General features: G+C 48.4%; 1 protein-coding gene across 1 annotated transcript; it reads right to left on the bottom strand.

Annotated features, from left to right (window-relative positions):
* Positions 1-595: 595 nt before the first annotated feature.
* On the bottom strand, positions 596-11,548 carry ANKRD2 (ankyrin repeat domain 2). The gene is made up of 9 exons (XM_079976160.1): positions 11,113-11,548; positions 9,238-9,351; positions 6,376-6,519; positions 5,423-5,530; positions 4,710-4,808; positions 2,895-2,993; positions 2,494-2,592; positions 1,634-1,732; positions 596-791 (listed from the first exon to the last, which is right to left on the bottom strand). The coding sequence occupies exons 1-9, from the start codon at positions 11,200-11,202 to the stop codon at positions 693-695; spliced, it is 951 nt and encodes a 316-aa protein (XP_079832286.1). The 5' UTR covers positions 11,203-11,548; the 3' UTR covers positions 596-692.
* Positions 11,549-15,129: the final 3,581 nt, after the last annotated feature.

Here is a 15,129-nt window from a genome sequence, read left to right as displayed (position 1 = left end):
TCATCTCCAATCATTCAATCACAGCAGCTCAGATCAGGCCCACGCTGAGGTTTTTGCTGCTGCTCAGGCTCCGAGCCTTCCCCACTACTCGAGGAAAGATGCTCGGTTTCATTAGAATCCCTAGGAGATGTTTTGAATCTAGACTTCCACATATGCCCCACCCCCACCCCATGCAACAGAGTGCAAACAGTTTTGGACTGTAGCATCTCATGGGCAAAATTGCCATCGTGTACCTATCTGAATAATATGGAGCTGGATCAAACTGGCATTGTGGATAGCTCAGCTGAGTTGGACCTAATGGATATAAAATTAGCACTTGTTTACCTAAGAAAGTCCCTGCTCCTGTAACAGCTGTGGGGCTGGCAAAAATGTCACACATGAGGCTGATAGGAGCAACGACTTGCTGAATTTCTGCCCATTATGCACTTCTAAAGCAGTGGGTCACCTTCATCCCTCCAGAAGTTGTTGAACTCTACTTTCCATAGTTATGCTGGCTGGGGCTAATGGGCCCTGGAGCCCCACAGTATGTGCAGAGCCACAAGTTAGTCACCTCCTGCTTCACAGCAACCCAAAGAGGACATCAGATTCCCGCAGGTTTTTCGTTTGCTTGGTTCTTTATTGAGTGTTAATGGCACAGCCTCTCCCAAGTCCAGAACCGTCTTTGCTTGGACTTCCATCTTTTGTCCGTTTGCTCATGCTGGCAACTCTGTTGCCTCGGGCTCTTGCTTCTCCAGCACTTCCCGCGTGTCTGCCTGCCACAGCTGCACCAGGTCGGTGGGTGTCTTCCCAGCCTGTGGAAAGACCAGCATCCTTGGGTTACAAAACTGCAGCTTCTAACCAAAAGACTGCAAAAAAACTGACACAGGCAGCACTTGAAATTAAGAAAGCATGCTTCTGGGGTCTCCTCCAGACAGATTTTTATTTTATTTTAATTTTTTTGCAAATGTAGTCTGAAACATGTCATTGATACGATAATAGTGCCTTAGTGGTGGATTTATTCTGAAGCATCCACATCATTCCACTTTATTACTGTAGTTGTTCTGCAATGCTTCCACGATGACATCACTTTGCCACTGGGAGGGCAGCCTACACTATAGCACAACGGAAGCAGGGAGGAAGTGCTAAACTAAGAGCATCTGGGGTATAGCAGGAGACCATGAGACATGCACCAACTGGAAACAAAGCCGTATGGCTGCACCAAAACTTCTGCAGGCAAAATCAGAATTGAAAGTGACATCAAAGAGCACAAACCAGGCATAGGCAAACTCGGCCCTCCAGATGTTTTGGGACTACAACTCCCATCATCCATGACCACTGGTCCTGTTAGCTAGGGATGGTGGGAGTTGTAGTCCCAAAACATCTGGAGGGCTGAGTTTGCCTATGCCTGGACACAAACCATGATGAATCAAAAGGACATATTGACATATTGGGAAGCAGATGTACTTTGCATTAAATTTAAAAACTAAAAAATTGTCCAGTAGCATCTTAGAGACCAGAACAAACTTAGTTGGTCTCTAAGGAGCTACTGGACAATTTTTTAATTTTTTAATTTCCTTTGACTTCATTAGACCTACCTGAATCTAGTACTTTGCATTGTTATTCCATGCATAAGCCACAAGGGGGCAACACTCACCAGGTTTTTGGCCATCATGTCTGCCCCATGCAGAATCAGCATCTTAATGATCTTGTAGCGATTGAGGCGCACAGCATCGTGCAGGGCACTGTCTCCCTCCTGTAACAGACATGGCAGCACCATTATGTGTAAGGCAGCCACCAGAACACTTATGTTCACTGCTCATAAGACTAGCAGAAATTGTTAGTTTATCCGCCTGCTCATCCAGTTCAGATCGATCAAGTGCTTTGAAACGAGAGTCTGGGTGCACTGAGTATAGATAGCTTTGTGGGCAGAGATCTGTTGGTGAGCTAAAGAGAGAAGAGCATGGCAAATACTGTACCACGAAAGACTTAAGCCAGCTGAACGTAAAGCCTTTCTGCGTGCCATCGACAGAGTAGGCTGCAATTTCCCCATTCTAATGGATGGAAGGTACTAACTCTGGGGATTAGGGAATATCCATGGATGATCTCTCGGTTTGTGCATCCCTAGCTAAAAATTACTAGAGAGGTATAGAACCGCTTGTATACAGGGCAGCTCAGCCTTCAATGAAAAGAAGAGAAACTAGGACTTGGACTCAGGAATTGAAGGCAGTAAGGAAGGGGATATTATTGACATTATTAAGTTAATATACCACCTTTTAAAACTTGATCTTTCCTTTTACTTTTTTTGTTTTGTGTGCATGCATGCACCTCCCTATAGAAAGGACTTTGTGTATCCATGTATTGTGTATTATATTTATAACCTGCCCTTCCATGGATTGGTGTGATTCCTACACAAACCTGTGCGTGTGTACAATTGCTGCCTAGACTCACATTAAGTTACTGGAATTAGATGAGCAGGGTGCACTGCAATAAGCAACCACACAATGTGCCTCTTACCCGGTCACGGGAATTGACATCCACTCCATTGTTTATCAGGTGCTCCACAATCTCCGCCATGCCAGTACGGGTGGCCACATGCAGTGGGGTGCTGAGAAGCTGGATTTGGGCAGGTGGTGAAGACGGGAGCAAGAAAGGGGAAACATGATTTCATGTTAGTGCGCCTGCTTCCTTCATGTGCTTCATCATGTTCTTATTGGAAGGACCTTACATTGCTCCAGAACAGAACCACCTGCCTGTTAACCCAGAATAGCTGCAAGATCCCACAGTCCCTTAAAACCTCCTTCTTTCCACTCCTCCCGCGCAAATCTCCTTCCTCCACCATTGTCTGCTTGCTGAGTTCCTCCCACAGTGCTGTTCTCCCACCATGAACCAAATCCTGGACTCCCCACCTTCCTCACCTTGTCCTTGACATTGAGATTGGATCCTTTCTCCTGCAGCAGCTTCACCACGTCCAGATGTCCTCCTCGGCAGGCCCAGTGCATGGCTGTGGAGTCCAGCTGTTGGCAAGCAGTACACATCCGTCAGAAGAGGAGAACCTCTCCCTCCTGCAGCTGTGTTCACCCCCTTCCTTCCCTGCCCCAAACCCTTTTGAGATTCATGCAACTGCATCTCCTAGCGTTCCTTAAAATAACAAAGCTGTAGTGGTCATGTAGGATTGCTATGAGGAATTATGAAAAATGAAGCAAGCCGTTGTGTCAGCGGTGAAAGCATCGCTTTGACTGGGTTTGGGTCATCAACATGATTTCTGATCAATCCCACAAGCCTTTGCATCTCTGCCCCATTTTCTCTATGCCTGACAGTCACGTGTAAAGCATTCTACACAGACCAGTTGCTTACCAGGCATCCTGGGTACATAAAAATAAGGAGGTAGCTTTGAAGGAGGTTGCTTTTGTTAATCTTTAGGGAGATCTTAGGGCCAGGAACAGAGTTCACATGGAGGTGGTAAAATGCCTGCATTTCCTTTTACTGTGGGTTATTACCTCCAGGGTTTGCTAAATGCATTCCTCCTTAAAAGGTAAAGGTACCCCTGCCCGTACGGGCCAGTCGTGTCCGACTCTAGGGTTGTGCGCTTGTTGTGTATTGAGTCAAAGGATTTTATATCTGTATTATTATTGTCTGTATCTGCATTAGGGTAAAGTAACTGCCTTTTGGTTCCAGAGGGTACAGCTACTATTGGTTCATTTAAGCTGCTGTATTTGGATCCTCTGTCTTATTGGTTTCCTCCAAAAGGCAGGACTGTGATTGCCTGATATTGTTCCCTCCAAAATGTATCCTTTCTAGCTAGTTCCCTGTCCCTATAAATGTAGCTCTCCCCTCCTCAAGTCTCAGTCTTGTTGCTTTAATAAAGAAGTGTTACTAGAGAACTGTCTCCAGCATATTATGTCAAGAGAGCTGAAATCACAAACCCCACGTCACAACAGCGCTCATCTCACTTAAGAGGCCGGGAGCCAGCGCTGTCCGCAGACACTTCCGGGTCACGTGGCCAGCGTGACGAAGCTGCTCTGGCGAGCCAGCACCAGTGCAGCACACGGAAACGCCGTTTACCTTCCCGCCATAAAGCGGTACCTATTTATCTACTTGCACTTAAGGGTGCTTTCAAACTGCTAGGTGGGCAGGAGCTGGGACCGAAAGACGGGAGCTCACCCCGCCGCGGGGATTCGAACCGCCGACCATACGATCGGCAAGTCCTAGGCACTGAGGTTTTACCCACAGCGCCACCCGCGTCCTGCATTCCTCCTTGGTTCCTGTTTATTTAGCCTAAACATGTATGCATGCTCAAATAGTAAATAGTTCTTTGTAGTTAAGAGGCTTCCTCTGATCCGACTTTGTCCCCACGTAGGGATTTTTTGAAATGCTCAGAGGAAATCTGATTGGTTCTTACAAATGCTGTGTTAAAGTTCTTTTGTGAATAAAAACGACCTGGGCCAGGGAGTGGGATGCACACTTTCACCCAGGCTCTTGCTGGTCAAGCCTCATGTCTGTTGTATTAATCAGGGTCCAGTCCTTCCTTTGCTTTCAGAACGCAACACAATGCCAGTCTTATTTTTTTTTACCTGGAGCACCCAGTAAATGCTACCCCTGTACCAGAGAGAGGAAACTGATAGTAGTGGCTTAGAAGAAGCATATATGGGCATAGCTGGAGATAGCAGGGTAGAGGTGGTGGGGAATGAGCAGGCATAGATACAGAATGATGCAATGAAGGGTTATCTTACTCGATCTCTGAAGTCGACAGTGGCTCCATGGGATAAAAGCTTCTCTGCAATCTCCACGTACCCCTCAAGTGAGGCACGGTGCAATGCTGTCCTGCGGAACTAAGTGAAGGACAGAATTAGGGCTTCTTCACATGACATAGTGATTAAGTAGTGTTGGTGCTGACCTTTAAAGCCCTAAACGGCCTCGGTCCTGTATACCTGAAGGAGCGTCTCCTCCCCCATCATCCAGCCCGGACACTGAGGTCCAGCGCTGAAAGCCTTCTGGCGGTTCCCTCACTACGAGAAGTGAGGTTACAGAGAATCAGGCAGAGGGCCTTCTTGGTAGTGGCACCTGCCCTGTGGAATGCCCTCCCAGCAGATGTCAAGGCAATAAACAACTATTTTATTTTTAAAAGACAACTTAGGGAAGTTTTTAATGTCTAACGCTGTATTGTTTTTAATATTCGGTTGGAAGCCACCCAGAGTAGCTGGGGAAACCCAGCCAGATGGGCGGGGTATAAATAATAAATTATTATTATTATTATATTATTATTCTGATTTGCTTGCAGAAGACACACACACACACACACACACACACAAACACACACACACACACACACCAATGCTCTGCTGTAAGCCTTATCCCAAGTGTGGAGATGGTTGGTTCTCTGAATAGAGTGATGGCATTTGAAGGCATTTCATGAAAAGAACAATCTCTGCTCCCTTCGTCATACCTCATCGCAGGCGTTTGGGGATCCCCCGTCTGCCAGGAACTTGTCCACCACATGCACCTTGCCTTGCACAGCTGCTTTCAAGAAGTCCTCTTCCGTCACAGGGCCCGTCTGTAGGGGAAAGGGTCAATGCTGCAATGGGTGTTGCAAAAGCTCTGAAAGCCCACGACGAGGGGCTTGGGCCACTTTAGAAGCTTCTTTTTTAAAAAACAATCAAGCGGCATATAAATTGTAGGAAACGAACCATAAAAATGAATAAAATTTCATCACAAAGGCTTTTCCGAAAAAAGGAGCAGGGGCATAGCTATCCCTGATCTCATGGGATGGGGTATGCATTTTGAGAGGGCTCTAGGAGCACAATTAGCACTCTGCAGGGTGAGTGTTGGAGATCAGGGTCCTTGAGCACCTGCCCAGCCCCCAGCAGGGTTTCCTCCATCACCCGCAACCGCTGAAGCCCCTGGGCTCTGTGGCTGTTGCTGCTCTTCCTCCTTACTGATGCTGCCAGTATGCAAGTGAGCAGGGATAAGAGCAAGGAGGAGAGAGCAGGAGGCCCACCTCACTCTGCCCTCTCCCTCCAGACAGCTGGGTAGATGGTGGCCAAAGGGAGAGGGCAGTCAAGTGGGCAGAGGCAACAACAGCAACGGCAAAGTGGGCCCCACTCATGGGACCTTGCCCAAGGACTCCTCCCTGGGGGAAGAGCTGTTGAGCACGTGGTATCTCCAAGCAGGACCAGGAATGTCCCCCTGTCTGAAACTTGGGGAGGATGCTGCCAGTCAGAGTAGGTGATACTAAAATAGGTGGACCAACAAGCCCAATCAGTATAAGGCAACTCCCTTGTACTGGAGCTATGCCATCTTGCTTCTGCTGCTCCTGGGTGAATCTCAGGCTCTCCCTGCTGCTGCCTCCATAGTCCCTTTCCCCCCCTCCCACTTATAGAAGCTCCCCCCACCCCTTACAATCTCTTCTGGCTCAGGCTCTGGTTTCTTCTCCTCTTTTTTCTTCTTAGGCTTTTTGCGCAACTCGAAGAGGTATTGTGTGCCACCAACTTGGATGATCTCTCGTCTCAGGTCCACAGAGCTCTTCCGCACCCTTTCCTGGCCCTGTGGGAGGAGAGAGATTTATAAGAAAAACTCTAGCTTAGGACTAAATCCCTGCTTTTATTTCCCCCCTTAGCAGCAAATTCACTCTGCCCCACCCCTTTCTTTTGCTTTCCAGTTAGGGCTGGCCCAAGAGACCTTGCCCAGACACGAAGGATGAGATGGTGCCCCTCTTCCCATGTGCAGCTGCTAAGTGGGTGGGAAGTTTGATCTTGTTCCCAACATGGCCGAGGAGCTTCAGAGGTGCAGGGTAGGCAATGTCATCAACACAGCTCTGCCTTCCACGGCTTCCTGTCCAAGGCAACAATGCTCCCTTTGCCTAATGGTAGGGCCGGGCTCGGCCAGCTAATTGTAACCAAGGGCTTGCTGATCAAATGGAATATTTTTGTCTCTGTTTACTACAGTCCTCACATTTAAAATTGGTACTGTGATGAGCAATGTAAAGTCCTGCTGACTCATGCTGGCTTCTCTCCTTTCACTCACCAAGAGAGCAACTTCCTTTGAATGCCTGTCTGAAAGATCCTAGAAGGGGGGGAGGTGGTTGGACTGTTCCAGATTCTAAGCAAGATATCCGGCTAGGCTGAGGACAGTGGATCAGAGTTCAGCTGAGTCTGGGAACAGCAGCATTCTGCAATGGAGCCAATGGGTTCAGCCCTTTTTAATGAGAGAGGTCAGCCCTAGAGCATGCAGGAGCATATCTGAGCATATGCAGAGTGTGTTTCTTTTGTCCCCCAAAGGCATGAGAGAACTGGGTTCCCAGGCCAACTAGAGTCCCAGCTGTCTCATTATGAAATGAAACTTCCTGCAGGAAATGGAGATTATAAAAGGAATATCCACGACTTTTCTCTTACCATGTGGGGCTTGCTGGTGGTGTGTGCAGAATTTGTATCTAATAATGGCACATGTTGCCCAGAACTTCCTATATAGCTATCAGAACATTAACTTTCCTGCTCTGGTGCCAGATCAAACGACGTTACTTTTATGTACTGTTTTACTATATTACCAGGGACGCAGGTGGCGCTGTGGGTTAAAGCCTCAGCGCCTAGGACTTGCCGATCGAAAGGTCGGCGGTTCGAATCCCTGCGGCGGGGTGCGCTCCCGCTGCTCGGTCCCAGCGCCTGCCAACCTAGCAGTTCGAAAGCACCTCCGGGTGCAAGTAGATAAATAGGGACCGCTTACCAGCGGGAAGGTAAACGGCATTTCCGTGTGCGGCTCTGGCTCGCCAGAGCAGCGATGTCACGCTGGCCACGTGACCCAGAAGTGTCTCCGGACAGCGCTGGCCCCTGGCCTCTTAAGTGAGATGGGCGCACAACCCCAGAGTCTGTCAAGACTGGCCCGTACGGGCAGGGGTACCTTTACCTTTACCTTACTATATTACCGTGTGGGGTTTATTTTTAGTACTGCACTGAAAAAAACACTCAGCGTAGCTTGTGCCCTGCCAAGCTGCATGCTGGTCGTCCATCAATCTTGAATGACAGCCCATTGGGGCTCTGTAAATCTCCTGGCTTGGCTGCCTGTCATGGAACTGCAGAAATCGAGGGGGGGGGGCTGTCAAGCACTTGGTGGGCAGGCTGCAATGTATGGCTGATGGTCCGACTTGAGCTTGAAAGAATCCAAGCCCTACTGATACAGAGATTTATGGAAGGACCATAGCTCGGTGGAAGGGTGTTTTGCTTTGCACCCAGAAAGCCCCAGGCTTCTCTAGGTAGGGCTGGGAGAGATTCATCCTCTCTAAAATCCTGGAGACCCTCTGCCAGTCAGTGTAGACCAGGCATACGCATACTCAGCCCTCCAGATGTTTTGGGACTACAACTCCCATGATCCCTAGCTAACAGGACCAGTGGTCAGGGATGATGAGAGTTGTAGTCCCAAAACATCTGGAGGGCTGAGTTTGCCTATGCCTGGTGTAGACAGTACTGATCTAGATAGGCTAATAGATCCTGCTTCCCAAGGCAGTCACCCACTTTTACCTCACGGATGGGCCAGCCCTGGCTAGAGTCAGGATAGGGGCGTTGTACCCGGGAAGGCTATTATTATCCGTGCTTTTTTTCTGGGGGGGACGCAGGGGTACACATACCCCTAAACATTTTGTGAATCTAACTTTCGCCTCATTGAGAGACAGTATTTCAATATGAGTAGGAAAATGAGAGTACCCCTAAATATTGTCTTTTAGGGGGGGAAAGCACTGATTATTATCACACCCATTTTAGGGAACGGTGGAAGTATTTAGCCACTAGAGGGCAGAAAAGGCACTTGGGAATTCATCTGGAATGTACGCCCAGGGAAAGGGAGAGAAACCCTAGGCAGGCATACTCCGTAATGGGTCTTTCCTGACTGCGTATTATCTGTTAGTATTGTTTTATTCCACCTTTCCCCCAAGGAGCTGTGGCTGTCTCTTTCCTCACAAGAGCCCTGTGAGGAGGCAGATTAGGCTCAGAGTGAGTGACTGGCCAAAGAGTCACCCAGTAAGCTAAGCGGGTATTTGAACCCAGGCCTCACCCAACCTTGGTGCTTTACTCTAACCATTACACTACACTGGAAAGGCCGTTAACATGGCATGGCTTATAATGCCAGGAAAGACAACTTAAGACGCTTCCACTGGATCCGTGTGACTACTGGATTGATAGATCCTGGATGATACCCCCAGGAGTATTATAAATTCATACATTATAAAGCTTTGTGCCCAACAGAGAGGGATACAAGAGCTGCAGCCTCTCTCACCTTAAGCCCCTCAAGACCTTTGTTGAGAGGTCCGTGCTTCTTCTCATCCTCCAGAAGTGGGGTATCTAGCCGGGCCACGACTGGCGGTTCTGCGGGGGGGCAGGAACGGTGTTTCTGGGTGAAGCAAACAGGAGAAAGGAAAAGCATTGCAACATCCCATGCCTCTTTTCTTTTGACCGTGTAGTGAGCTGCAGCTTCTTTTTCCACGCATATATAAAAATTAGATGTATTCTATGATCACAGTGATAAGCAGACTGGTTTTCATGAGAGACCCTTTTCCTGAAAATTGCTGTCAGACTCAAAATGGTCTCTCCCAGAGCCATCCATGTTCCACATCAGTCTCTTTTGAGGCCCTAGAGCAGGAATGTCCAACAGGTTGATCGCGATTTACTGGTCGATCGCGGGGGGGGGGTGTCCCATAGTCGATTGCGGTCGATCACATGATCCTCCCCCCCAAAAAAAACCACAGTTCAACAACTTTAGCTTCAACAACTTTGGTAAATCAAATGGGTAGATCACTGCCAGATTTTTTTACAGTGGGAGTAGATCGCAGTCTCTAGAAAGTTGGACATGCCTGCCCTATCATTCAGTGTTATCCTTATTTCCCTCTTCTTCTCCCCATGATCTCTAGTGGGGTATCTCTCAGAAGCTGCCCAGAATAACCACTGCATAATTACTAGGCTGCCCACAACAAATTGTCTAAAGCACATGAAATAAATGCAACCAAATAAATAAGCCACTCTTCAAGTGAGCTTTGTTTAAAACTTGCTATTTAGGTTTTCAAACCTTTTTTTGTAAATTCAGTATTAGAAACTGTACTTTTGAGTCCTCAGTCCTTTATTACTGCACTTTATTTTACCTAGGTCGAGCTAGGATTATAAACACGTCAGAATTTTTGGGGTTCTACCCTTGTTTGAATTTTGGTCATTTAAAGTTTGTGATTTTTCTATTTCCTTCTGAGAAAACTGAATAGTTCAGTGAAACGAGGTTTGTAGCCGGCATCCCGTTAAGGCTTTGTTCTGTTTTAGGTTTTTCTAATTTTTTCCCTTAAGCTTTTCGATTATTATTTTTTTTAGTTGATTTCCACAAGATAATATTTATAGTCGATTACTCCTCGTTTCAGGGACGCGGGTGGCGCTGTGGGTAAAAGCCTCAGCGCCTAGGGCTTGCCGATCGAAAGGTCGGCGGTTCGAATCCCCGCGGCGGGGTGCGCTCCCGTTGCTCGGTCCCAGCGCCTGCCAACCTAGCAGTTCGAAAGCACCCCCGGGTGCAAGTAGATAAATAGGGACCGCTTACTAGCGGGAAGGTAAACGGCGTTTCCGTGTGCGGCTCTGGCTCTGGCCAGAGCAGCGATGTCACGCTGGCCACGTGACCCGGAAGTGTCTCCGGACAGCGCTGGCCCTCGGCCTCTTAAGTGAGATGGGCGCACAACCCCAGAGTCTGTCAAGACTGGCCCTTACGGGCAGGGGTACCTTTACCTTTACCTTTACTCCTCGTTTCAGGGATTTTCACGGTATTTTATTTGTTTTGTGGAATTTCTCAGTTCCGTGACCGTCTTTTTTCTATTACATTTTCTTTTGGGGCAGTGATAGCAGCGCCAGCCTTAAATAACATCCCTTACTCAAACAGTCAAAATGGTGACCCCCTTTCCAATATATTAGTTGCTAATTACATGGAAAGGAGGTTACAGGAAATAAATTGGCTGCTTCGAAACAACCATTTCACACCACTTCATAGTAAAGCTGTCCCATCTCCTGTGGCTGGCAAGAACATGAGATCCTTCTCCCTCCCGGGGATATCCAGGAATCCAGGCCCCATCCAGTACAGCCACTGGGTCTGCCTCCTGAGTCCCAGGAATGAATCCCCAAGACTCACCTGTTCTTCCTCTTCCTCCAGTGCCAGCTTCTGTTCAATCAGGTCTGTTGCCCACTTCACCCCCTCGTCCACAGCTGTCTTCTCTGCCATTATCCTGGAGTTGTGAGTCCTCCCCAACACTCCCCCTGATCCTGGTTCTACTCTCTTCCCAAGCTTTATGCAGGACTCTGTGGACCTGCTCCTGTCCGCTCGCAGCCGCTGACTTAAAAGACCTGATGTGCGTCCTGCCCAAGTGACCCTGTTCACATTCCCCACCCCAAAGGCCTTTGCCGTGAGCTCAGCTTGTCGCAATCTCTCCTTTTCCAACTGCACACAGCTCACCTTCCTAAAAACGACCCATTAGTAGCCAGACACCCCCTCCCAATCGGGAGGTGAGCACTGAGTTTCCCCCTTGACTCCTGGGGAAGATTTGTCCATTCCATATAGGCTGATGTCCTTCTCCTGGATACATTGGGGACAGGGATTGTGGCTCTCTGCCCAGCTGCAAGCTTCCCGAGTTGTCCTATGAGTCACTCCTGGGAGATTTGTATTGTCATGCGCACATACATCCCAGAAACTCCACATACACATGGAGTTTCCAAAAGTGGTGGTCCCTGCACAGAGCTGCCGATCATAATTTCAAAAGCTGTAGCATCTGAAATATGGCCGTAATAAAACCATCAGGTTGGGAGGGATCTCCAAAGTTCCTCTAGTTCAGCCACCTGTCATTGCAGGAAAACCACTCCAGCAACATCCCTGAAAATCCAGCCACTGCTTTAAAACTTCTAGCAGAGGCGAGTCCACCACCTTCTGTTCAGTGTGGCGTAATGGTTAGAGTGTTGGACTGGGACCTAGGAGAACAGGGTTCAAATCCCTGCTCAGCCATGAAGCTCACTGGGTGACCCTGGGCCAGTCACCATCACTTAGCCTAATCTACCTCACAGGGTTGTTGTGAGGATGAGAACCATGTACACCCCCTTGAAATCCCTGGAAGATAAAGGTATATCAATGTAATAAATGATATTCCAGTGTGAAAATTAAAGGGTTTCCATCCTGCGATGACTATGAGCTTCTGGAATCAAGGGCAACTCCTTTTTTAAAGTGCTACCTGGGAATAGAGGTATCTGAATTTATCAATACATTTTGTAAACTGGCCTTTCACCCCAGTGCTTTGTATTTTGATAAGTGAATGTTTGTTGTAACTTGTAAGTCACTTTGGGCATAGCTCATTGTGTGAAGGCAGCAGGTAAATCAACTAAGCCAACCAACCAACCAACCGTCTTCTAAAAGGCTTCCATCACTAGCCTTAGTAGCTGCTGCTCCCCCAGCATAGAACTCCTGCCTCTGTGATGAGACACATGATACCCGCAGGGCATTTCTGCCCTCTGCTGTGGGTGCCAAAATTTCCAGAGGGGCCTGCTCAGGAGGGCACTAGCCCAAGCCACTGGGCTCTGCCAGGAAACAGTTTACCAACCTGCCAAGCAGCTAACATAGGCACAAAGCCTGGAACAGAAAGTGTAGTGGAACAGGATGAATAACATCGGGTGAACTGGGGAGGGTGGGGGCAGGTGAGAGGACACCAGGAAGGGATGAGCTGGAAGTTATTTATGGCAACAGACACATCAGTCTATCCCTCTCAGTCTCATAGCCCCCAATTGTACCGTGACAGCAGTGCTACTTAAGTCGTTCCTGAGCTCCAGGGTGCTCTTCTGCACAACAGGATGGAGATAACATCCCATTTCCCAATAACCAGTCTGAGAATTAATGACGTGGGACGCCTTCCAAGCCTGCAAGGCAGCTTCCGAGGTGATAAGAGGCCAGGATGAGCCACAGCAGTCAAGCAGCGGGGAGGAGGACCTTCCAAATATATCCTGGGCCATCTTACAAATCCGTGGGTGCTCTTTTTGTCACCAGCCCTGTTTCATTAGACAGTCCTGACCCCAAACCAACCTATAAGGAGAGCAAGCATGCATATTATTTTAGTCACACATTGTTTTTAAAGAATGGCAGCTGTACGAGTGCCACGGAACAAAACCAATGTATGAATCTGATGGGAACTGATGGTCGTTTAATAACTAGATGTGGATGCTGGTTCACATGAAATCTTGTACGTTGCTTTGGAGAAACTGGTAAGTACTGGTATTGAGGCATGCTTTCTCTGGCAGTGAAGGGAGAACATAGCCGCCAGGGCTAGTGGCTATAATAGTCTCATCCTCTACGAATTTGTCTAATCCTCTTCCAAAGCCATTCACGTTGGTGGCCATCACTACCTCTGCCTTTGAATAACAGGGGGGATTTGGGGTTCCTTGCTGTTCCTATTTTTATTATGCATTCTGTATTCTTTATATTGGGACGCAGGTGGCGCTGTGGGTTAAAGCCTCAGCGCCTAGGACTTGCCGATCGAAAGGTCTGCGGTTCGAATCCCTGCGGCGGGGTGCGCTCCCGCTGCTCGGTCCCAGCGCCTGCCAACCTAGCAGTTCGAAAGCACCTCCGGGTGCAAGTAGATAAATAGGGACCGCTTACCAGCGGGAAGGTAAACGGCGTTTCCGTGTGCGGCTCTGGCTCGCCAGAGCAGCGATGTCACGCTGGCCACGTGACCCGGAAGTGTCTCCGGACAGCGCTGGCCCCTGGCCTCTTAAGTGAGATGGGCGCACAACCCCAGAGTCTGTCAAGACTGGCCCGTACGGGCAGGGGTACCTTTACCTTTACATTCTTTATATTTATGTTGTGAACCGCCCTGAGACCTGCAGGTATAGGGCAGTATACAAATAATAACAATGAAGATTATGATGATGTATATTGTCCTGAGATTTACAGATTATAGTAATAATAGTATTAAATAGTAATGCAGCAGACCACATGTGTAAATGTTCAGAAGCAGTGCTGTACACAAGTCATGTGAACTGCTGAGCACTTCTGTCCATGCTTGACCTTCCATCAAGCAGAGATTGTCCAAGTGGATCTTCCACACGGGTTCTGCTCTCTTCATTTCCCTTGCCCTCCCCTCTCCTTTGTGCTTTGCAGGTGGGCAATCAGCACCTGTACACAGAGGGCGGGCATCCTTTTTAAAAACAGAAAGACCACTGTAGCAATAAGATAAGCCTAAGACGTGTTAGTGGTACCATTTTTCAATGCATTCGTCTGGTGTGTTGTCTCAAAAACCTCTTGACTAGATGTGGCCAGAGAACTTGGATCAGAAGGCCAAGCCAGACCTTACAAGGGGAGCCTGGGGGCTCCCAACCCACATTTCCCTCCCCTTGCTAAAGGCACAAGTGGTGCACAAACCTTCGCTGCCTGGTCCTCTTCTGTGCAGGCAGTGTCTATTTCTCCCCTTTCCAGCCAGGCTGTGAAAAGGGAAACAAGACCAGCTGAAGGTAAGAAGGTAAGAAAAAGGCCTGGAATGGAGAAGTACAGGAGGAAATAAGCAGCCATTCCTCTCATCTGCAGAGGGTTCCTCACATGTTGCATCAGCCCCCCATTTTTGTTATTGTGGCCACTATGTAGTTCACAGAATCACAGAATAGTAAGTTAGAAGGGACCCTGAGGGCCATCTAGTCCATCCCCCTCTCTGCAATGCAGGAATCCTGTCCACAGCTATCCCTGGGTAGCCTTGAACACCAACCTTCTGGTTAACAGCTACATTACTCCAGGCAACTTCTAGTTCCACATTGAAATTTGGATTTCACTTGAGTTTCAGGTTCCTAGAGAGACAGGAAGCCTTATACTGAGACAGATCATTGGTCTACTTCACTTAGCCTTGTCTACACTGACAGGCTCTCCGCGGCTTCAGGAAGTAATCCCTCCCAACCCCACTTGGGGTTAATCCTGGGACCTTCCGCATGAAGGCAATTGCTCTACCACTGAGCGACAGCCTTTCCTACCTGGTTTGCCTCATGCAAATTGCCCATTGCCCTTCTGGAGATGCTCAGGCATTGCATTGCTTGACAACCTCTTCCTTCAAAAGCAAATCCAGCTTACCAAGTTCATAAGGCCGGTTCTTTAAGTCGTTTGACGCTTGCAGAAAGCGAAGGCACCCAA

The sequence above is a fragment of the Podarcis cretensis genome (genome assembly GCF_951804945.1).
Source record: "Podarcis cretensis genome assembly, chromosome: 5".
Taxonomy (NCBI): Eukaryota; Metazoa; Chordata; class Lepidosauria; order Squamata; family Lacertidae; genus Podarcis; species Podarcis cretensis.
This window is presented reverse-complemented; position numbering and strand designations above follow the sequence as displayed.

Excerpts from the sequence above, each read along its gene's own strand:
- ANKRD2 (XM_079976160.1), bottom strand. The coding sequence starts at position 11,202 with ATGGCAGAGAAGACAGCTGTGGACGAGGGGGTGAAGTGGGCAACAGAC. Across the intron at positions 9,352-11,112 it reads TGGAGGAAGAGGAAGAACAG|AAACACCGTTCCTGCCCCCC; the intron begins GTGAGTCTTGGG and ends TGCTTCACCCAG. Across the intron at positions 4,809-5,422 it reads CCCCAAACGCCTGCGATGAG|TTCCGCAGGACAGCATTGCA; the intron begins GTATGACGAAGG and ends TCCTTCACTTAG.